At 52.7% G+C, this 20,410-nt stretch overlaps 7 protein-coding genes across 7 annotated transcripts; 4 read left to right on the top strand and 3 right to left on the bottom strand.

Annotated features, from left to right (window-relative positions):
* Nucleotides 1-613: 613 nt before the first annotated feature.
* On the bottom strand, nt 614-7,465 carry CC77DRAFT_989096 (hypothetical protein). Its single transcript, XM_018536284.1, has 5 exons — nt 7,225-7,465; nt 3,325-7,031; nt 2,934-3,161; nt 1,089-2,882; nt 614-1,034 (listed from the first exon to the last, which is right to left on the bottom strand). The coding sequence occupies exons 1-5, from the start codon at nt 7,406-7,408 to the stop codon at nt 921-923; spliced, it is 6,027 nt and encodes a 2,008-aa protein (XP_018386255.1). The 5' UTR covers nt 7,409-7,465; the 3' UTR covers nt 614-920.
* Nucleotides 7,466-8,921: 1,456 nt separating this feature from the next.
* CC77DRAFT_989092 (EF-hand) lies at nt 8,922-9,635 on the top strand (the record flags this gene model as incomplete). The annotated part of the gene is made up of 1 exon (XM_018536283.1): nt 8,922-9,635. The coding sequence occupies one exon, from the start codon at nt 8,922-8,924 to the stop codon at nt 9,633-9,635; it is 714 nt and encodes a 237-aa protein (XP_018386254.1).
* An 84-nt stretch (nt 9,636-9,719) lies between these two features.
* CC77DRAFT_1020472 (NADH-ubiquinone oxidoreductase) lies at nt 9,720-11,630 on the bottom strand. The gene is made up of 3 exons (XM_018525051.1): nt 11,190-11,630; nt 11,067-11,138; nt 9,720-11,014 (listed from the first exon to the last, which is right to left on the bottom strand). Exons 1-3 carry the CDS (start codon nt 11,481-11,483, stop codon nt 9,857-9,859), a joined length of 1,524 nt encoding a protein of 507 aa, XP_018386253.1. The 5' UTR covers nt 11,484-11,630; the 3' UTR covers nt 9,720-9,856.
* Nucleotides 11,631-12,330: 700 nt separating this feature from the next.
* CC77DRAFT_919928 (hypothetical protein) lies at nt 12,331-13,194 on the top strand (the record flags this gene model as incomplete). The annotated part of the gene is made up of 1 exon (XM_018533705.1): nt 12,331-13,194. A coding segment is annotated over one exon (864 nt), but the record flags the coding sequence as incomplete, so codon positions are not given.
* Nucleotides 13,195-14,229: 1,035 nt separating this feature from the next.
* CC77DRAFT_1061397 (hypothetical protein) lies at nt 14,230-14,978 on the top strand (the record flags this gene model as incomplete). The annotated part of the gene is made up of 3 exons (XM_018528427.1): nt 14,230-14,466; nt 14,521-14,696; nt 14,747-14,978. The coding sequence occupies 3 exons, from the start codon at nt 14,230-14,232 to the stop codon at nt 14,976-14,978; spliced, it is 645 nt and encodes a 214-aa protein (XP_018386251.1).
* Nucleotides 14,979-16,322: 1,344 nt separating this feature from the next.
* Nucleotides 16,323-18,595, top strand: CC77DRAFT_1070439 (hypothetical protein; the record flags this gene model as incomplete). The annotated part of the gene is made up of 3 exons (XM_018529113.1): nt 16,323-16,365; nt 16,797-17,217; nt 17,271-18,595. The coding sequence occupies 3 exons, from the start codon at nt 16,323-16,325 to the stop codon at nt 18,442-18,444; spliced, it is 1,638 nt and encodes a 545-aa protein (XP_018386250.1). The 3' UTR covers nt 18,445-18,595.
* On the bottom strand, nt 18,525-20,388 carry CC77DRAFT_1020470 (L-asparaginase II). The gene has a single exon (XM_018525050.1). It carries the CDS (start codon nt 19,911-19,913, stop codon nt 18,747-18,749), a length of 1,167 nt encoding a protein of 388 aa, XP_018386249.1. The 5' UTR covers nt 19,914-20,388; the 3' UTR covers nt 18,525-18,746.
* Nucleotides 20,389-20,410: the final 22 nt, after the last annotated feature.

The raw sequence follows: 20,410 nt of genomic DNA, 5'->3' as shown, positions 1-20,410 counted from the left end.
CTCCAAAAGATTGCAGCAATGGGACATGACTTCCAATTTTTACTTTAACAAGAACACAAGAGACTGGGCGTATGTGTTGGGACTGGTTTCAGTTGCCCCAAAACCATCTGGCGATGCTCACATGGGCAGCAGCTTCGAGCGTGCTCCATGAGTAATAGCTCGCTCTGCTTTTGAAGATAACACAAATGGATTCATGTGTTTGCAGCTCACTGTGAAGTATACGCGAGCAACGCTTGTGCGATGGGACCTACGATATAAATGCACTTTTCCTCTCCAATATAAATCTTATTATACACTGTCACCTCAAGAAGTGAATAACAACAAAAGCAGAAGCTGTAAAATCTATGCCCGGTAGAGAAAGTAGAGGGATAATCCCGAGGTGTGAGACTGCTGTTCACAATCTTAGACGTGAGGCACCGAGAGTTTGGGTCGATACTCCTACTTGTATGACATGTCACAAAAGGCATGATCGTGACCTCATGGTACATTGACGAGTGTTTTGTTGGTACAGCACGAAATGTTGGGCGTATGCCACATGTCGTTAACAAGGGATGCACGGTACCAGACAGACTTTGAAAGCACATGTACCCAACATTCAGTCGAAACACCAAAAAGTACCATAAGCAATGCATTAAACGAGGTTCCAAGCAGAATATCTATTATACACATGTCGAATCGAAGTTGCTTTTCCTCCCCAGTCTAACCAATAAACCTCAATTGCATGCTTCGTCCGGACAAAGTCGTTTCAACTAACACTCAATACTTCATCTCCTTAGCCCTCGCGGGCTTCCCATAAAGCCGTCAAGGCTGCATCCAATGCACGCCTTCCTTCCACAGTTGATGGCATTCTTGATTGAGCACTCTCTCGTACCGAGTTCGTCCTTCTTCAGGAGAATGCGCAAGTCGATGATCCTCTGGTTCTACCGACTGGTGACCATGACGTTGTGGTAGTAGCTTGTGCTAAGGTCGATTGTGTGCTTGAGCCACAAGTCTTCTGTCAGGGGGAGTTTGAGGATGGCGTTGCGGTTCGTTCGCTGAGTACATATTAGTTTCAGATATTCGAGGTCGAGAGAGCAGATACGACATACCTGTGTCTTTGAAATAAGGTTGGCCACAGTGCCAGCAATTTCCATGAGCGCCACCCGCTCCTCCAGACCGCAGGTGCCCAGCCTGTCGCGTCCAGCAATCTCCAATGCACGCTGTAGCTTGGTAAGAAGCTCTTGGACACGGTTGTCCAGCTCTTCGTCGACGCGGTAGTTGGAGCGTTGGCCAGTCGTATCAATCAACTCAATGTAGTCAAAGTAGATCTGTCCACCCTGAGCCCAGCCTTGTAGTGTTTCCTTCGGGCGTGCGGATGGCGACTTGGAAACAAAGCCACCCATGAGCTCACGGAGCGCATCGTAGTCGCGAGAGACGATAGCTTCTGGGCCAACCTTGCGGCACAGCACTTCGTGCGCCTCCTCGAGCTCCTCGGCTTTGATGAGATGGGTCGCCTCACGTAGGGCGTCGCCACCTGACTTCGCTTGCAATGCAGCGGCACCGTGGAGCCATGTCGCAGGAACTTTGAGGTCGCTCGTGAGGTAGTCGTAGGTGGCATCACCCTCTTGCAAAGAGTATGAGCTCGAGAACTGGTTGACGAGCGAGCGCATGTAGTGCTCTCGCATTGCTGGAGACGACAGATGTGAGTATACCCAGATAGCAGTGGTCCAGTGCTCTGGTGTATGTAGCGAGGCGGCATATGTGAGCGTGATCTTATCACTCAGCTCGACAAGCGGGTTCGCGGCTTGCACATCGTCTGCAGCGCCTGGGGCGGACCATGACTGGAGCGAACGGCGGAACATGCCATCGTCTTCATCCTGGCCGCGAGAGGTAGGCATAGCGACCTTCCGCTCATCCGCTTCGGTCTCATCGTCTTGTCGAGACTTGAGGAGCTGGAACAACTGGAACGAGAGACGAGCGTTGAAAGGATTGCCGGATACATTCTCTGGAGCGAGAACGTCCTCGACATTGGCGGGAAGTCCCATCTTCTCTGCCGCATAGAGCTTGAGAATACCCCAGAGCAGATCTTCTCGGTGCTCAGCATCCGGGTCGTTCCAGCCCATGTCGGCTTTGTCTTGGACGAACCAAGGAACCGGCTTGACATCTTCATTACCGTCTCGAACGGCGTCCGCAAACTGCGCAATAGCCATCTCGATAGGCTCGTCGATCATTGTGCCGTACCACAGACGAAGTCCAAAAGCCCGTCGCCAATCAAGAGCAAATCGACTTGAGATGTTGAATGTAGAAGCCCGGTTCTCCCGGCCAGCCCCCACTTTGCCTTCTGACTTGGTACAGTTGCCAGAGAGAAGCTCGTAGATCGCACGCTGGGGATCCTCCATCTCGGAAAGCACATCCAGACGCCGCCATTCATCAAGCTGGGCTACCATGCTCTGTCGCATAGTCTCATCACCACCAATCTGAGCGACCATCGTGGCTAGTCGTAGGTCGAGTCCGTCCAACAATGTATGACAAGCATCAGCAACGTTGTTGCAGCTGAGGTGGGCGATCGCGCGCTCTTCAGCCGAAGCGGCTTGCTGGGCATGCTTCTGTGCATCGTCCCAAACGAGAAGCTTCCAGAATTCCGACAACTTCTCCTTCCGGTAGACATTGATGTTCTCTTCGTGCACGTCCGCTGGAATACGATCGGCGTCATCGAACAAAAGGGAAAGTAACTGCCAAGCTTGCTGCTCGTAAACGCCAGCTGGAGTGTCGAGCGCGACGGCCTTTGCCATACTGGAGAACTCGACCGGAGCAGGGTCAGTCAAGAGCTTTGCTGAAGGTACACCATCGGATGTGACAATCTTGGTATGTTGTTTCTGAAGCGACAAGGTTTCAGGCGCAGACTACAACAGTCAGCATTAATACTACGAAAGCGGCTAAACGCTGCAACTTACATCGGTGAAGGTGGGCATCTTGACGAAACGCATGTCCTTCGTAGCATCGACGAGCGGTTCTTGAGCTGTAGGAAAGACGCCGCCTTCGAGGTGCGAGGGGCCTTTGTTGCCGTAGATCAGGACGTTCGTTTCGCTGAAGTGGGGTTTGCTGCAGCCGTGGAATTCTTTGTCGGCATCGGCAAGCTCGTCGAGATCGGAGGCGGTTTTGGGTCGCTTGGAATAGGGTAACTAGAGACAAGAGTTTCAGCAATCTTGTCCCGTATCAATTTGTGACTACATACACGGGCGGACGTAAGGTCCAAGCGTCAATCTATGAAGGAGAACCACGTAGGAAACCCGCCACAGACCGCGCCCCATTAATACAAACGCCAAAAGGGAGGGGAAGTCAAACCTCAATACCATGTCCACCATGCTTGGGAAACTGTTGCTTCTCCGCTTCTCCGAATAGAGAATCCATCAAATCCATTGCAGTAGTCATCTGTCGTGCGCCGAAGGATTGCGAGAAGTTCGTAGGGTGTGCTTCGTGTTCTCGTAGTACGTTGCCCTGGCTTTCGCGAAGAGCATATCGATCCTGCTTCTTTGGACTAATCGTGCGCTGGAGCTGGTTTGCCCAATCGTCATCGAATACCGGCTGCGCTTTCGAAGGTGTCCCTGTTCCGGGCTTCATGAGCTGACTAGCCTTCAAGATAGACTTCGGCTTCAGTGTGCTCCTGAAGGGGTCTTCCTTAGCGGTGTCTTGCTCCGTGGTGCGAATTGGCCCCGATACAGAATCCGCCATGTTCTGGTCGTGTGCCAATTCCGATTCGCTTTCTTCATCGTAGTCAGCATCCTGCTGCCCATCAAGCGAACCCACGGAGCGCCGCCCTAAAAAAGACTGGCCCTGTGCGTCGTCCATCTCTTCCTCGTCCATATACGCCGAGTCGTCACCGAAGCCACCAGGCACGCTAGCGCGACTACCACGCATTCCCTTCTTGAAGTCAAAGGTGTCGTCAGGGCTAGACTGGGTCTGAGTAGGGCTGTCGAAAGAGTCATCTTGGGGTGTGCTTGTCATCTGGCTCGAGCGGTGTTGCTGGCCAGCTGGGGTGTCAGGAACATCGCTGAGATCGCTTGACGCATCGTCATCTTCTTCGTCGCTGTAGTCGTCGTAGTCAAGACCGTAGGATGAAAAGTGAGGGACGGAGAAGGTCCATTCGCCAGTAGACTGGTTATACGCGATGAAGGTGGTTCCGGCCACACGCTTGAGACGCTCGAGATGCTTGACATCCTTCTTGCCGGCCCTGTTGCGAGGCCAGGAGTTAGCAAGAACAATCTCGGAAGGCTGGTTCAGAGCAGTGCCTAGCGGTGGCTTTGGCAGACAGGTGCAGCTCTCTCCATACACGGTAGCATTGCGTGCACTGAGCTGGACAATGTCACCGAACAGCTTATCGAGATCAACTTCAGACAGATCAACAGGCTTGCCGTGGTGGAATTTAATCTGTCCGATGTTGTGGCGACCGACGATGAAGTCGGGTACGCTCCTGAGCTCCTGCTTGCTCATCTTCTTCAGCTGATCCATTGAGGGGCTAGACCAGTACTCTCCTGGCTTGGGGTCCTGTCCAGGTTGGATGTTGACGGATGCGTCAGACTTGGATGAGAGCACATGGTCCTCGGACACGCGGGCAAGTTCATTTCCATTGACCTGCTGCATGGCCGGGCGAGGCGCTTCGTTACCAGCGTTGTTGCCGTTAGCCCGGGGTGAGGCATCTTCCTCGTCTTGTCGAACGACCAGTGCGATCTCTCCGTTGGTCTCTCCGTTCGGGCTGTCACCACCCACAAAGCTGACACGCTTCTGCGCGGGCTCATCAAACAATGGCGCCCTGTTGGTGATGTTACGGTTGATGTTGAGTCGCTTGAGACTGCCGTTGCCGAAGTTGCGTCCAGTGTTAGAGAACGCACCCGGTGCCAGTATACTGGTTTCGGGAGTGAAGCTGTTGCGAAGATTACTCGTAGACAAGCTCTTGCCCAGGGATCGTGAAAGGCTGCCTGCAAAGAGGCTACCACCAAGGGCTTGGCCGCCGTTTTGGCTTGCTCCGCCAGCTGGACTGCCGTATGTGGAGTAACTGAATCCGTAACCGCGGCTCTTATTCTGCGGAGTAAGTAGGCGCGTCGATGCGGCGGGGTTGAGCTTGTGCTGAGGCAGGATGGCGTTCTTCTTGTTCTTCTGGCTGCTGGACAAGGGCGTGGCAAGCGGGCCAGGGCTCTGAGTTGGAGTAGAAAGACCAGCGAAGAGGGCGTCGTTGCCGTAGGGGTTGGTGTTCATGGATGTGTTCAACAAAGAGCTTCCAGAGGCACCGAACAGGCTGTTGTTGAGGCTAGGTTGCTGCTGCTGCTGTTGTTGCGGGAAGAGCATAGAGCTGCCCATGTTCGATTGGCCGTTGTTCGATTGGCCAAGTCCACCACCGAAGAGACCGCCTCCAGTGCTGTTGTTCGTGGAGCCGCCAAACAGGCCGCCAGGCTTCTGTTGGTTGTTGTTCTGGCCACCGCCGAAGAGACCACCACTTCCTGTGTTTTGCTGGTTGTTGTTGTTACCAAGGCCACCGAATAAGCCTCCGCCAGTCGCTCCAGTGTTGGTGTTGTTGCCGCCGCCAAACAGGGAACCACCGCCAGTAGCAGGCTTCTGGCCAAACAAGCCGCCTCCAGTATTGTTGTTTGTGTTGTTGGCAGTAGAGCCACCGAACAGACCGCCAGTAGCCGGCTGACTCTGGTTTGCTCCGCCGAAGAGGCCGCCACCTGTGGTACCGGTACCAGTGCTTGCGCCGCCAAAGAGGCCACCAGGCTTTTGTTGGTTGTTGTTGTTTTGGCCAAATCCACCACCACCGCCAAATAGACCGCCAGAGGTCGTGTTTTGAGTCGTGGATGTGTTGTTTTGCCCGAAGCCTCCACCTGTAGCGCCGCCACCGCCAAAGAGACCACCACCAGTGTTTGTCGATGTGTTGTTGGCACCGAAGGCTGGGGTAGAGGACGTCTGGTTGTTGTTTTGACCGAAGAGACCACCACCACCAGTGTTTGACTGGCCGAATGCGCTGCCGGTGTTAGTTGCACCACCTCCGAATGGTGTTGAGGTGTTGGTGGTCGCGGCACCGCCTCCGAAAAGACCACCGCCTGTAGCAGGCTTGTTCTGACCAAACAGACCGCCACCACCAGTCGTAGATGAGCCGAAGCCTCCACCTCCAGAGCCAAATCCACCTGTGGTGTTGTTCGTTGCAGCAGCACCACCTCCGAACAGACCACCAGTAGTACCAGTTGTGGTGTTGTTGTTCGAGCCAAAAAGCCCGCCAGTTGCAGGCTTGGCCTGGCCGAAGAGTCCTCCGCCAGAGGTGTTGTTGTTCGCCCCGAACGCGGAACCTGTGCTCTGACCGAATCCTCCTGTAGCAGCAGTGTTTGTGTTACCACCACCGAAGAGACTTCCACCAGTGTTGTTGGATGCGCCAAAGCCTGTAGATGCGGGGGTGGTGGTGTTGTTGTTAGCACCAAAACCGCCAAAGCCGGTGCTCTGTCCGAACGCTCCAGCTTGTCCATTTTGGTTACCATACCGCCTGCCCTGGTTGTAGTCGGCTACGCGCAACTCCTCGAGGGAGTAGTTCGTGTACGGTTGCTGGAAGGTGATGGTCTGGTACTGCGATTGGGCATTGCCTGTACCGTCCTTCTCCTGGAATGGCTGGAACGGAGTGTTGGCGGTTCCATTGTTGGGTGGTGGGTTGTTGCCTCCGCCAAAAGCGCTGCCAGTGCCGCTACCGAAGCCACCGGTTGTGGTGTTCGTGCTGGTAGAACCGAATGCACCGCCGGTGCTGCCGCCTCCAAACAGACCTCCACCAGTTGTTGTCGACGCGCCGAAGCCCGTCGCCGGCTTGCTCTGGCCAAAGAGACCGCCTCCAGTGTTTGCAGTGCTGGACCCGAAGGCTGAGGTAGTAGTGTTGTTGTTCGTTGATCCAAAGCCACCAAACGTGCTGCCACCTGTAGCGCCGCCGCCGCCGCCAAAGAGGCCACCGCCCGTTGTCGAAGCGCCAAAGGGTTTCGAGCCGAAAGCGTTGTTGTTTGTGTTGCTGGCACCGAAGCCACCTGAAGGTAAAAGTTAGTTCCAGATCGGGGTAAACTAAAAATCATGGATCCGCGCAAATTTGAGTGCCGTCGCAAAAGAGCGCCTAGGAGCGTGTCGTCGTGGGCGACCTCAACAAGACGTTGAAAGCGACTTCGACCAAGGCAGAGTGGTCCAACTAGCGACGCGATAGTGAAGCGCAATCGTTCCACATACCTGAGCCCCCGAAAGGCGAGCTCGAGCTGGCGTTGTTACCGCCCCCGAACATTGTGCTGCCCGTGTTGTTTGCGCCGCCACCGAATATGCTCGTACCGGTATTCGCGTTTGAGCCAAAGCCTGAGGCGGAGGGCAAGTTAGACACGGTTCGTCGAGGAGGCCGTGGCGATGTCGCAGGGCACATCGGAGCGGTCGCGCGCAAAGGGATCCAGAAATTCACGCAAGAGTGTGTACATACCAGTCGATGTGTTGTTGTTAGATGAACCAAATCCACCAAAGCCAGTGGACTGGTTGTTGTTGTTGGAGCCGAAGCCCCCGAAACCACCGCCGAAGGACATTTTGAATTTGTCCGACGGGTTGCGCGTGTATCGATTACTAGGCGACTAGCAATGCGCCGTACAGTCGTATGGACGGGTGGTGGTTGATAGAATCGAAGTGCAGGAGCTCTCGGAGAGGCAGGTGTTGATGAGAGCTTCGCGGAAAACGCGCCAAGGAATAGGCGGATCGGACAAGGCGCGGTGGGGTTTGCTGCGAGCGAGCAAAAGAGTAAAGAGTGGAATTAGTAAGAAGAGGTCAGACACGGCTCTGATTAAGTAGTGAAATGGCCGTCATGGAAGGGAAAGAGCGACGGGCGCGAGAGTTTGGAGGGACAAGCAAAGGTGAGGTTGCACTTAGGAGGAAGGCACGTCAAAATTGCGCTAAGCCATCGCCGGGGCGTCACGTGTATCTCTTCCGCACCCACTTCCCAGCACACGCTCCTTGATACGGTTGCGGCCGCTGCACATATGACAAAGCAAGATAGGGATTGACGAATCATACGACACGTTTTTTGGGCGCGACTTGTGTGTAGAGATGCCTGAGAGACACCTGGTGCTACCTACGGCTGCCTGGCGGTTAGAGGGCACTTCGCCACCAAGAACGCTCCTACACAGCCGACTCGAGTCGCTCTACTGGTAAAAGACTGGTCTAGCCATAGATGGATGACTACGGGCTTGAGGAAAAACGAGGTGTGTGAGACAAAGAGTACGTTGATTTTGTGACTGGTGAGACTGTTTGCAAGCCACGCTCCCTGGACTGACGCTCGTTACCACGTCACTCATCATGTGATAGTCAGAAGTCCGATCAAAACGAAGGTCTGGTGGCCCGCGTGCATCGCGCATATTGCCTGCAGACGGAAGGCCTTGGCTGATGTTTTATTGGCAGTTTTAATAGATACAGCGAAATTGTCCCAGTCTTCAGTCTACCGATACAGGTCGGGGAAGCAAGTCCTACGAGTTCTCTTTGTTGAAAGACTACAATGACACGCAATCGAAATTCTCTATAGCGATAGTGCAATAACAGTCACTCTTATTGAATGCATGGGAGACATCGTAATCGTATTCCTAGCCCTGCTCTCAGCCCTACCCATCACAATTCCCCACCAGAACCAAAATCGCGCTAGAGCTGCAGCTAAGCTTCCACGCCCAAACGCGCCTCGCGTCCCAAACAACTGCACATCCTCGTATCCTCCGAACCGAGAGTTACCAACAGCGACGACCGTGTTAACGCGACCACTGACGCTACTATCCTAGCGCTCGTGAATTGGCAGAAGCTTTCTCGAGTCCATCTGTCTCCCACCAAAACGCGCTCAACACTACTTCGCGCACCCCACCAACCCTGCAACACCACATCGCTCAACCACCCCGAAAGACACTCTAATGGCTACATCCTCCAATCCTCTCGGCCCCGGCCCCCGCTACGGCCTTGGTCGCACTGCACCACCACAACAAGCACAACCACAAGCCACCTTCAGCAACACTCCCGCCTTTCCACCCAACCCCAAGAACGCCCAACGCATCGAGTCTGAGCGCCTAGAACGCGAGCGCTCCGCCCGCGAAACAGCACAGCGCATGGAGGCCAGCGGCGCCGCCTCCCTCGCCGAACTCACAGAAGAGCAAAGAGAGGAAATCGGCGAAGCCTTCAACCTCTTCGATCTAGACAAGGACGGCTACATCGACTACCACGAGTTGAAAGTCGCCATGAAAGCACTGGGCTTTGATCTCCCGAAACAAGAGATCCTGGGAATACTGCAGCAACACGGAACGTCGCAGCAGCAGAATGCTAAGCAGAGTTCGAGACAGCAGCAACAGTACGCGCCTGGTCGCCAGTTGTTGAGTTTCCAGGCTTTCCAGACGCTCATGGCACAGAGGATATTGAGTCGCGATCCGAGGGACGAAATTCTTAGGGCATTTGAACTCTTCGATGAGGGTGGGAAGGGGACGATTACCCTGCAGGATCTCACGCGTGTTGCGAGAGAGTTGGGCGAGGCGCTTTCGCATGATGAGCTGGTGGCTATGATTGAGGAGTTTGACATGGACAATGATAACGCCATCTCGAGGGAGGAGTTTATCCAGATCTGCATGGGGACTTGATTTTTACAACACGAATGACACTGTTTCTAGTACTTTACTTTGCAAGGCGTTTTCGGAGTAGCAGGATCTTTCACGCAGGGGGACAACATGTGCGGTCAATTTCAATCTTGCTTTATTTGCGCCGAGAAACTATTTACAGCTCAGCTCTTCAAGTAATTGCACGCCGAAATCAAAACTCAAACACAGAAAATATGCATAGTACAAATCTCCCGGCTCCTTCTCTACTGGCCAGGGGAGACGAGAAGACCCTTCTTGGCGGCATCGTGTGCCCATCCACCCGCCAACGCCTCACCACCGTTCTTCAGGCCGTAGTCCTTTATCCTGGCCTCAAGCTCAGGCCTGAAATGCCTGATGAGACCCTGGAGAGGCCATGCGAAAGCCTCGCCCAACGCGCAGATGGTGTGGCCCTCAACCTGCTTGGTCAACTCCTGGAGCATGTCGATCTCACGCTCGCGGGCCTGGCCCTTGTAGAAGCGGTCCATGATCTGATGGGTCCACTTTGATCCCTCACGGCAAGGTGTGCACTGGCCGCAAGACTCGTGGTGGTAGAACTTGGCAAGACGGGTAATGGCGCGGACAACGTCGGTCGACTTGTCCATGACGATAACGGCAGCGGTACCGAAACCAGACTGCGAGTCCTTGAGCGCGTCAAAGTCCATCAGCTGGTCGTCGCAGATGTGCTTGGGAAGGATGGGGGTCGAAGAGCCACCGGGAATGACAGCCTTGAGGTTGTCCCAGCCGCCCTTGACACCACCGCAGTGCTTGTCGATGAGCTCGCGAAGAGGAATGGACATCTCCTCCTCGACAGTGCAAGGGTGGTTGACGTGACCGGAGATGGCGAAGAGCTTGGTACCCTGGTTGCGCTCACGACCGAAGCCTGCGAACCAGCTACCTCCTCGGCGGCAAATTGTGGGTGCGACGGCAATGGTCTCGACGTTGGCGACAGTGGAAGGGCATCCGAACAGACCGACGGCAGCGGGGAACGGGGGCTTCAAGCGGGGCTTTCCGGGCTTGCCCTCTAGCGACTCGATGAGCGAGGTCTCTTCACCACAGACGTAGGCGCCCATTCCTCGGTGGATGTAGACATCGAAGTCGTATCCAGAGCCGCAGGCGTTCTTGCCGATCAGGCCGGCCTGGTATGCCTCCTGGATAGCGCGCTGGAGTACAGTAGCCTCGTGGTAGAACTCTCCTCGGATGTAGATGTAGGCGGCGGTAGCGTTCATGGCACGGCCAGCAACGAGACAGCCCTCAATGAGCTTGTGGGGGTCCTTGCGCATAATCTCGCGGTCCTTGCAGGTTCCGGGCTCTCCCTCATCGGCGTTGACGACCAAGTAACGGGGCTTGGTGTCCTTGTCCCAGTCCTTGAAGTTCATGAATGACTTTGCAAGTCAGTAGCCGTCTCATTGAATTTGATTCGATAGCATAGCATACCCATTTCAGACCAGAGGGGAAACCAGCACCACCTCGGCCACGGAGACCGGAAGCCTTGATCTCAGAAATGATCTGTATCCGTCAGCCTTGATTCATGTGCCCTGTACATATGCCTCTACACACCCATTCATGACCCTTGAGAAGGATCTCCTTCGTCTTGTGCCAGTCACCGTACTTCTGCGCGCTCTTCAAGTCCGCACCGTGGTGTCCGTACAAGTTCTGGAAGATCCTGTCCTGGTCCCTCAGGCCACCGTACGTCCTCTTTGGTGGCGCATCCTGTACTGTCGCGAGCGTCCTCTTCTGTGTGCGGTTCTGGGGGGCGGCAGTCGAAAGGCGGGTAGCTGCCGAAGCTGCGGGCAGCGCTCGGTGGGCGGCCGCGCTGAGCGTCGACGAGGCAGGTGCGTGTCGTGCGAGCATCGTGATTGCTGTATGTGTGTTGTCGAGCGCAATTGATGCTCGGGTGTCCGGCGAGCGTGGGTTATTGGCGATGCAAGTGGTGGCGGTCGTGAAGTTCAATCTGGATGACCTACCCTTTTCTTGGCGTTTTTGATTGGTCCGCGCAACATCGTTGACATCAATCCGCCAGAAGGTCCGACTCGACCACCACCACCATCAACGACCTTTACGATTTGCCGGCAGACTTGCTCTATTTCACTGACGATTTACTGGGAGTGACTGGCACAGTTTTGAGGGTACACAATGTTCACCTGCTGTGGATTGGACAATGAAATCGGATCCGGTATCCGATCGCGGCATACTATCGCCATGCAAGGAGGCTTGTTTGGATAACGTGCACCATATAAATCAAATGGCACCCTAAAGGTATCTACTATGGGTCATAGAATAATTCTTGCAGAGTTGTGTAGGTGTATACCTTTAGGGTGTACTTGCTCGATCGATACGTATTGCTATCCTTCTCCAGCCTCGTGGCAGTGAGTATGGGGTACTCCTCACCTCCACGTGGCCACCGACTCTCATCCCCGCTATCGGTATGGCACCTTGTAGTCTATTTAGTCAGGCTGTCTCACTACACTACTCTTCCTTTGTTCCACTCCACTATCTCCTTCCATCCGTTGACTCCTTTTCATCAGTTCTCCATCCAGTCTATCAAGTCTACTCACGAATGTTCATTCCTTCTACTTCACTTTCCTCCGACTGTGCATGTCATCTCTGGGGTAAGAATCGGTAAGTCGAGGAGTGCAGATGCGCGAAAGCCCACGCACCAGCATTATCTCTTTCTTCAAGTCACCATCCGTGCACCAACATGGCCATCAAAGCTGGAGATTTGGTAGCTACTGTACCTGGTAGCTCACCCACAATGATCTCAGACGGGAAGAGAATGCGAGTGCTCTGGGTGAATGGCCATGGTGATGGTGATTCAACCAAAAGCTTTATTGATCGTTCCAAGACGACTGTCAGAGGCCATCCAACCTGGAAGTTGTTCGCGGGAGACGTCCCGAGTCCAATCTTCCGAGGCAGAAGAGAACCGCCAAAATACGTGTACCTAGACGATCGAGCATGTTACGCTATTTACAGTTCGAAGTTCTACGACGAGAAAGAATTGAAGACGTTTTGGCCATACGACTTTGACAATCTCGGCAATATCAAGGCGAGCAGGCCTAATAGGGGCCGGCCGGCTTATCTAGACACTGCCTGTACCACATACGCCAAAGGGCCACTACGTGGTGGAAAGACAGAAGGGTACGAGTTTTGTGGTGCAGCCTCGTCGTGCGGGGAACAGACTTCTCAACGACGGGTGAAGAAAGAAGCCGAACGAGCGCACGCAAAAGAGGTTGAGGATAGCGCTAAGATCTCACTGAGTGGTGCAATTCCGGTCACGCCCTCACCTTCCACGAACGAACGAGTCATCGACCCTAGAGGCTACCCGATCGGCAGTAAGGTTGGCACCTATTCGGCACGACCGGTCCGGAAACAGGAAGATTCTATCGGCAACGGCCGCATCAAGTTCGAGCGCCGCACGCCCCCAAAACACTACGAGCCTGGCCCTGTCAACGGCGATGTGAAGCCACTAGGCATTCCAAACAAGGCTATTCAAGGCTCGCCGTACCTCAATATTCCAGCGGCAAGTGTTCGGAAGCGACCGAGGCACATGTCTGGGGATATGGCTGGAATAAACGCACGCTTCAACTCCAAAGACAATGCCGAGGAGAGGGATACGGAGGTGACCACGAAGCAGAAAAGAATTAAAGTCAAACAAGAGGAGGGCGATCTGGTTGAGTCCATGGTATAGAGATGGAATGTTTCAGAGCAAGGTGAGCGATTGAGAGAGTGTCCAAAAATCTATATTTCTTTTGTTTTTCGTGTTATGGACGTTGACAGGAAGTCAGACGTTCAAGGCAGTTTGTTTAATTTGGAAGATTCAGTTCGAGGGTACTCACAGTACTCTTGTTTACAAGTTTGATTTTGAATACATTGCGAAGACTAAACTCTTGTCACAGCTTCACTAGATCTGGGGGGCTGTTCATGACGTCACGCGTTTGTGCTCATCATCGCCAGCCTCCACAGCTTTCCACGCATCCTCTCACTATCGTCGCATCGCAAAACCGACCAGCGGAGAGAAGAGGAATAATGCACGTATCCGAGACTGGCGCTGCGCCATTATATGGGAACTTACTTTGGCAGCAAGATCTAGCGCCAGTGTTTCTGAACAGGCGAGGACTAGTATGAGCTGGACCATGCTGGTGGTGTCTTACCGAGACATCAGGCTTGTTGCTATGGTGCAATCTGGAGGCTTCCTTTGTTCATCTGAGACATGCCAATAAGGACCTCTGCGTGTACGACGCTGCCACATACGAAGAAGGTCGTTGTTTCTAAGTTGCACCCAACTTTGGCCTTCTGGCCTCTGTAAGGATTCTCTTCCTTGTGCGCCTCATGATCTAAATGTCTAAAATGTCTTACAAATGAGAGTTCGGTAAAGACAAAACGCTCGGTTTGTTGAAACATCGCACAAAGTGGACTGATCGCAACATCGGGAAAACTCTGGGCCTGAACAGAAGACCAGCGTCGCTAGAGCGACTCAGTGTGACCCGATTCACCTTTTCAGGACACTGAGTAGGCCTGCGCTCTATACACTTGTCAAGACATTGCTGTCAGACAGTAATTACATTTTATAAATCAAAGATCTCCTCAAACTCCAACCGAGATGCACACCGGTCCGAAGTCGGAATTCGAGCGCCAATTGCTCGATTCCACCACACCCGAAGCTCGAGCGTTTTCCTACACTAACGGTTTGGGTTTTAGAAAAAGCTCAACCAGACCAGATACCAATCGCGGTCGCCCGAAGTTCCTGGGCATAGTTGGAGACTTCCACGACGCTACGCAAGCTGTTGTGGACCAGATCGCGGTCAAGTACAAATCACATATAGATTTGAAAGAAACGGTAAGCGGAGAATTTGCAAAGACTTCAGATTTACTCGCTGACAACGAGCGAAAGATAGCAAACTCGCCCCCAGGCTTCAAAGATGAGGACATAGAAGCGTGTCTAAAGGAATGGGGCCCTGGTATCTGGACTAATGGCCGCGACGGGACGCCGTTCGTGACTTCCATCGACACGAAGGACGGCAATTATCCCAATCACCTCAGATACGGGAACAAGAACGATCGCAACTTGTTAGTAATTGACGAGCCAGAAGCTTCATCGGCTGACATATCGTCCACAGAATTAAGATGTTGGTCTATTGCTGGATTATCTTCCGTGCATATAAGAAGATGGAGCTGAAGCCTGCCCCGAAAACAACCAACGCAACTAGCCAGGCGCAGGCTGGCCGCAAAGACGAAACTTCCGAACGACCACGTTCGCTTGCCCATCTATGCGTTAAACTCACAACAGTCGGGTTCGCGATATTCGGGTTCGCGATGTTTGTGTTCGCGATATTGGTCATCTTCGTTTGACGAGACAGACGCATCAAATGGCAATCAGACACCTTTATCATAGTATGCTCGATGATGTGGTAGGCTTGAGAGTACCCTTCTGAATATCCATAAATAGTAATTCGTCATAGCAGCTTATCTATCTTCTTCGATGGACGAACATTCATGGCTGCGCAAGTAAACGTACTTCTCAATTATTGCCTCCCACAACTGGAATCTACTGCATTCTCTGAGGTATGAAGCTTGCTCACCTCCTCATTTCCATCGGAGATCGAATCGAAAACTTCCTGTCTTGGATCCTCAGGTCGCTTGCGACGCCACCAAATTGAGCAGTCTCGTTCCTGATTTCACTATCTCTGCTCGGCCCCGGCAATATGTGCCGCCAACAGGGTGTTATTCAATAAGCCGACCCGAGTTGCAAAACATGCCGAAGGAAAGGGGCCGTCAGATATTGTTGGTTGATCGACCGGCTGGGTCAGGGTGAAGGATTGCGGCGTGGTTGCCTCTAGAGCTGGTATGGTTAGCTTGGTGGTGATCGTCTCAGCCACATGCAGTCTCAGGGAGCAACTCCAGAGTCTCACCGGTGGTCGCAACGGCCGTCTTATCCCGCAATTTCATTAGCTAGTGTGTGATTGAGGGATGCCCGTGATTCCCCTTCCATCACACCTGCAGTCTCATTTCGACATGCCATGCTACCGCGCTCGGGTGGCACCGTGTACGTGAGCTAACGACTCGTATTTTCTTTGCTTTTTCCTTCTTCCAAGGAGTCAGCCTTGCCCACATTGCTGCCTGTTCTACCTTACTTTCCTAACTCGCTTTTGAGGTAGCTTCTGCGAAGTATCTAGGTAGCTTACTCCTTGCTCTGGTGCAAGAATCATCCACAGTTCCCAACTTGAAGTGTCTACTCAGGATACAGCGAGTCCCGACGGTTTGTCAAATCATACCGAAGGCATGGGAATGCCGCAGCGTCCTGAGCACACCCGCACGGCGTAGCCAACATGCATATAGAGCAGCCGAACTTCCGTAGATTCATCGACTGTCAAGCGAAGATGGGAAACACTGCAAGGAACGACAGGGACTCCACGTGGCAGGGGGAAGAGGTTCTTAGACCAGGCTTGGGTCTGATGCGCAGTGCACGGCCACTTTGTTGCAGCTCAACGTCATTTCAATCAGTATCGCTCCGCAGTATGTGGATTTGGAGGACCTCTTGACCGTAATGTGTTTCCCGTATCTCTTTGGTAGGCAGCGTTCCCCGAGATTAGACCTCTCAGCTAAGTACCCACTTCCTCCACCTAAACGGCTCAAGACTCGAAGCAAAAGGGTTCGTGCTAGGATGTGTGGTACAAGCTTGCCCTGGGAGTAGCTATGGCAGCACCGCTTACACCGATCATTGGAAGTGACTGGGGAAGTGGGTCATACGACTAGAGAGTGAGAAACCTCTAAGGTTTGTGTATGCCTCGACCACCTCGTCAGGGTGCCTCCGGGCCTTTCGGTGTAAATACCTAACGGCCCTTCTTGGCATGCAAGGCGTTACAGCCTGGGGCTTTCGTTATGTCCTTATAAGTCATTGGAGATAACTTCTTTTTTGTACATCAGCCTTGCAGCACACGCTAGAACTTACCCCAATCAATGTTTTACCATACAGTACCTGTTTTGTCTTCCTGATCTATGTTGTTCTCAATACAACTTGGCGTCAATAGAAGCGGTGGAAACGAAAGGTAGATCTTCCTCTATCTTGGTGGTAACTGCCAGTCTGTGCACAAGCGGAGAAAGCGTTATCTGACTAACATATGAAACTAGAAGCAACAAGATATTGCTACAACTATATAATGTCGGCAGGTGATTCTCTGATCGAGGAGTGCACCAATGGAACGACCAAGGCTGGATTATACTTATCCCGCCTGGGACTGGAGAAAGAAATCAAGAACCCGAACAAATCAGGCAAGCCGAAATTTTCAATACCTGAACTTGACGACTTGTGGGAAGCGACAAACTTGAAAGCCAATGCGATCGCGGCGACATACAACTCAAGGAAGGCCATACGCGAGGCACTTAGACGACGGGACATCTGTCTCGACGAAATCGCAAGAGACTGTCTCGTCGGCTACGGTCCGAAAATCTGGAACAACGGAAGAGAGGTATACTTCGTTCTTTCTCTCGATACAACAACCACACCTTCCAAAATCAAGGGGCATGCTCAGGTTGCAGAGGACAAGTATCTAAGGCACCTGATCTACGAACATCCAAGTGATGCACGCAAGTATGTTAATCTAAGCTATCATCGTTTATAGATTCTAACATCATTCATTGCAGAATAAGGCTGCTAGTGTCTGCTTGGACTGTCCAGCGCGCTTGTCGGAAGGCCGAATATGACCGTCGTGAAGGAAAGACTCCCCAAAAAGAAGTCATGAAGTCATCAACAGATTTTTCTAGCTTCATAGAGGCAATCCGTGTGAAATCGGCTAAGCGTACTCACAGTACCATCTTGGCTTCGTCATATAGCTCTGAAAGCTCCGATGAGCTCAATGTGTTGGGTTTCGAAGACCCAGCCAAGCCCCCGGTTGGATTCAAACACGCTGTACAACTTGATGCTGCTTGTAAACCACAGTCACAAAGATCAAGAAAATCCCATGATGTACGGCATACTTCAGCAAAACGGCAGAAGAAGCAGACTGCTGTCGCGGTTGTGATACCCGCACGAAAACCCCAGCATACTGAGCCATCCAAGACGACCAGTAGAACACGAAGTCAACCGCTAGACAAGGGAAAAACAGTGCCACGTTCTGCACGGAGTGGAAGAAAAGGATCGGCTAGGGAGACCCTGCGATTGACAACTCCATGCCGCACGACTCCGCGCCGCACAAGAACAGGAACTCATAGTGAGCGGTCGGTTCAAAGCAATGCTGACACAAATATGAACCTATTGGTGACTCAGCTTAAGGCTGACCGAAATGAGCTGAGCATATGTCTTCATGATCTTTTATCGCCGCGCAACCCGGGATGCCACAGCCTTACTGCTATCAAGCGGATGACCGGGCTTATCGACACCATAGTCATCAATGATGCTCAGGGCCTCCGTGAAAACCTTGGAGGCTCCTACGATAAGCACAAGATTGCTCTAGACAGATGGTTGGGATGTGTCAAGACACTTGTCGAATTCCGCGAGATGACCGGCCTGGAGGGCGACGAGGATACAATAAAGGCGAGCTTCAGGGAATTGCTGTCGCCCATCAGAGAAGAAGCACGATTGCTTCGGCAAAGAAAGCGCCAGGAGATCGTAAAGTGGTTCGAAAAACCTGCTTCCAAGGAGCTTGAATCCACTACGGCCAATTTCTGCAAAGAAGTGGCCTTTGTACTTTTGAAAATGATTAGCTGGGGTGGATTGGACATGAAACTAAAAGAATTCCTTGGCATCATGGTACCATTCACAAAGCGGCTACTGGAATGGTTCAGTGTTGAACCAATCAGCTCTACGGCAAGGAATTGAAGGGTTCTACCCACGCTCATCTCGGTTTGTAATGGTTACAGGTTTCTAGACTCAGGTCAGGGGAATAGAGGAATTCTTATGTACGTATAGATGAACCAAACAAAGCTCGATAGAAATAGACTTCACCCTACCTAAAAGTAGCCTCCAATTGCGTCCGTGGACATGAAGAGCTTGTTTGTGCGATAAAGAACCGCGAAAGCCTGTCGGTTCACTCTATTGGACTCAAGGCATGTGAAAACGAGCACCTTCCGAGCAGACTGCAAAGACGTTGCCTTGCCGACACGCTCCTAAGTCAGCTGCTGCTACGCCACATTTCGCACCTTGAAACAATGCTTGTAACCACCCGTAACAGCCCCAGCAGTGTTGACGATCTTCGGAAATCGCCAACCGTCCAATGACTGTCTCACTTGACTCGTGCCAATCTTCAGTCGCTCTAGAATCTCTATGACGGCAGCATACAGGACATCGAGATTGCCATCTTCAACCTTGACAGCGATGCCAATAGCGCCGTGACTTGCCTCAGTCATGTCAGCGTCGTTTGGTGCGCGGACAGCGACGCCATAACAGGCGTCTGCTCCAATCTTTCCCACGATTTGTCCACCATAGGCTGCCATGAGCGCCGTATCGAATCGACCTTCACCAGCGACCAGTCCATGGTAACCAGCCATCGATTTATGAATACGAGCTAAATGTTGCGTTCGTTGATCGACTGGTTTCGTCTTCGTGTTGTCGAAGCAATCAGCGGCATCAGCAAGTCTTGCGAACATGAGCGCAAAGTTTGGAAGAGGCATTGCCGGGGTTGGAAGGTTACATCCATCCACAGTCCAAAGCACTTCGTTTTCTCCAAGCCCGCTCAGGTCTTCTACGGCTCGGTATACGCGTTGCTGCATTGGATTTCCGGGAAAATAGTAGTCGTGAGCCGAAGCGCCCAGAGATAGAGCGCCTGCTACCATACCAGCATGTTTCCCAGAGCAGTTGTTGTCGAGGGCAGTTGGCGTATAGTCTTTTTTGATCCATGCACGATTGACCACGGGGTTCTGAGCTGGGTGTCCGCCGCATGTAAGAATCTCTTCCTTTTCTCCCGTCTTCTCCAGCATCGCACGTGCTCGTTCAACGTGTCGCGATTCGCTACTGTGTGAAGCACACATGAGTGCTACATCGGCATCGTCGTAGTTGAATCGTTCTGCAGCCCCGGTTTCCAGAATGGCGAGTGTTTGGATCGGTTTCGTAGAAGATCGTGCCAGTGTCATCCTCTGATGGTTGCCAATTGTGTAGATGAGTTTGCCAGATGCGTCAACAACGGCAGCGTGTACATCGTGCGTGTTCTCGATGATACCACCACGGTAGCTGATGACTACATCGTTGCCATGTGATCCGACAGAGTTGTTCATTCGGTCATTGACAGCGGCATCTTGGGTCAGAGGTTTAGCCGTCGCTTGTGACTCCTGGTCCGTGGTCGCATGCACCATGGCTTGGTTCGTCTTATTGCGACCTGCCCGAGTCGGATCGATGGTGGATGTTCGATGTTCAACACACGATATAGCAGCAACTTTGCTCAACTAGGATTGATGAGGGAACAGTCTTGAGGTAGGACCTTCGTTGTTGAAGGCATACGTGATGCACGAAGAAAAACGTTAGTGTACGACGTTGTTGCTTCCGGCATACACCTGCCTTTCAATGTCTAGCGTCGAAGATTTGATTACCTAAAGATAGCTCGATCGAGCGTGGCATCACCAACAAGAGGGCTGAAGTGGCATCGCATCGTCATGGTCATCGTTATGCGCCCTATACGTTGCTGATAAGGCGTGCGATAAGGTATCGGATGAGCGGGTCACAGTTATGACGAGGCCAGAAACCCTGAACACGCTCTTGTCGTAGTGTAAACTACTGAGAATTGTTAGAGGCAGCCCTGCGCTCTTAGTTCGATGGACATGATATAGATCAATGACGTTGTGGGTTGCAGAGA

Source organism: Alternaria alternata (genome assembly GCF_001642055.1).
Source record: "Alternaria alternata strain SRC1lrK2f unplaced genomic scaffold CC77scaffold_10, whole genome shotgun sequence".
NCBI lineage: Eukaryota > Fungi > Ascomycota > Dothideomycetes > Pleosporales > Pleosporaceae > Alternaria > Alternaria alternata.
Note: the sequence above shows the minus strand (reverse complement) of the source record. Positions and strands in the feature narration are given on the sequence as shown.

Coding starts and splice junctions, on each gene's coding strand:
- CC77DRAFT_1020472 (XM_018525051.1), bottom strand. CDS start 11,483: ATGCTCGCACGACACGCACCTGCCTCGTCGACGCTCAGCGCGGCCGCC. Junction 11,139..11,189: donor TTCTCAAGGGTCATGAATGG/GTGTGTAGAGGC, acceptor TGACGGATACAG/ATCATTTCTGAGATCAAGGC. Junction 11,015..11,066: donor TCCCCTCTGGTCTGAAATGG/GTATGCTATGCT, acceptor TGACTTGCAAAG/TCATTCATGAACTTCAAGGA.
- CC77DRAFT_989096 (XM_018536284.1), bottom strand. CDS start 7,408: ATGTGCCCTGCGACATCGCCACGGCCTCCTCGACGAACCGTGTCTAAC. Junction 3,162..3,324: donor ATGGTGGACATGGTATTGAG/GTTTGACTTCCC, acceptor TCTTGTCTCTAG/TTACCCTATTCCAAGCGACC. Junction 1,035..1,088: donor ACCTTATTTCAAAGACACAG/GTATGTCGTATC, acceptor ATATGTACTCAG/CGAACGAACCGCAACGCCAT.
- CC77DRAFT_1020470 (XM_018525050.1), bottom strand. CDS start 19,913: ATGGTGCATGCGACCACGGACCAGGAGTCACAAGCGACGGCTAAACCT.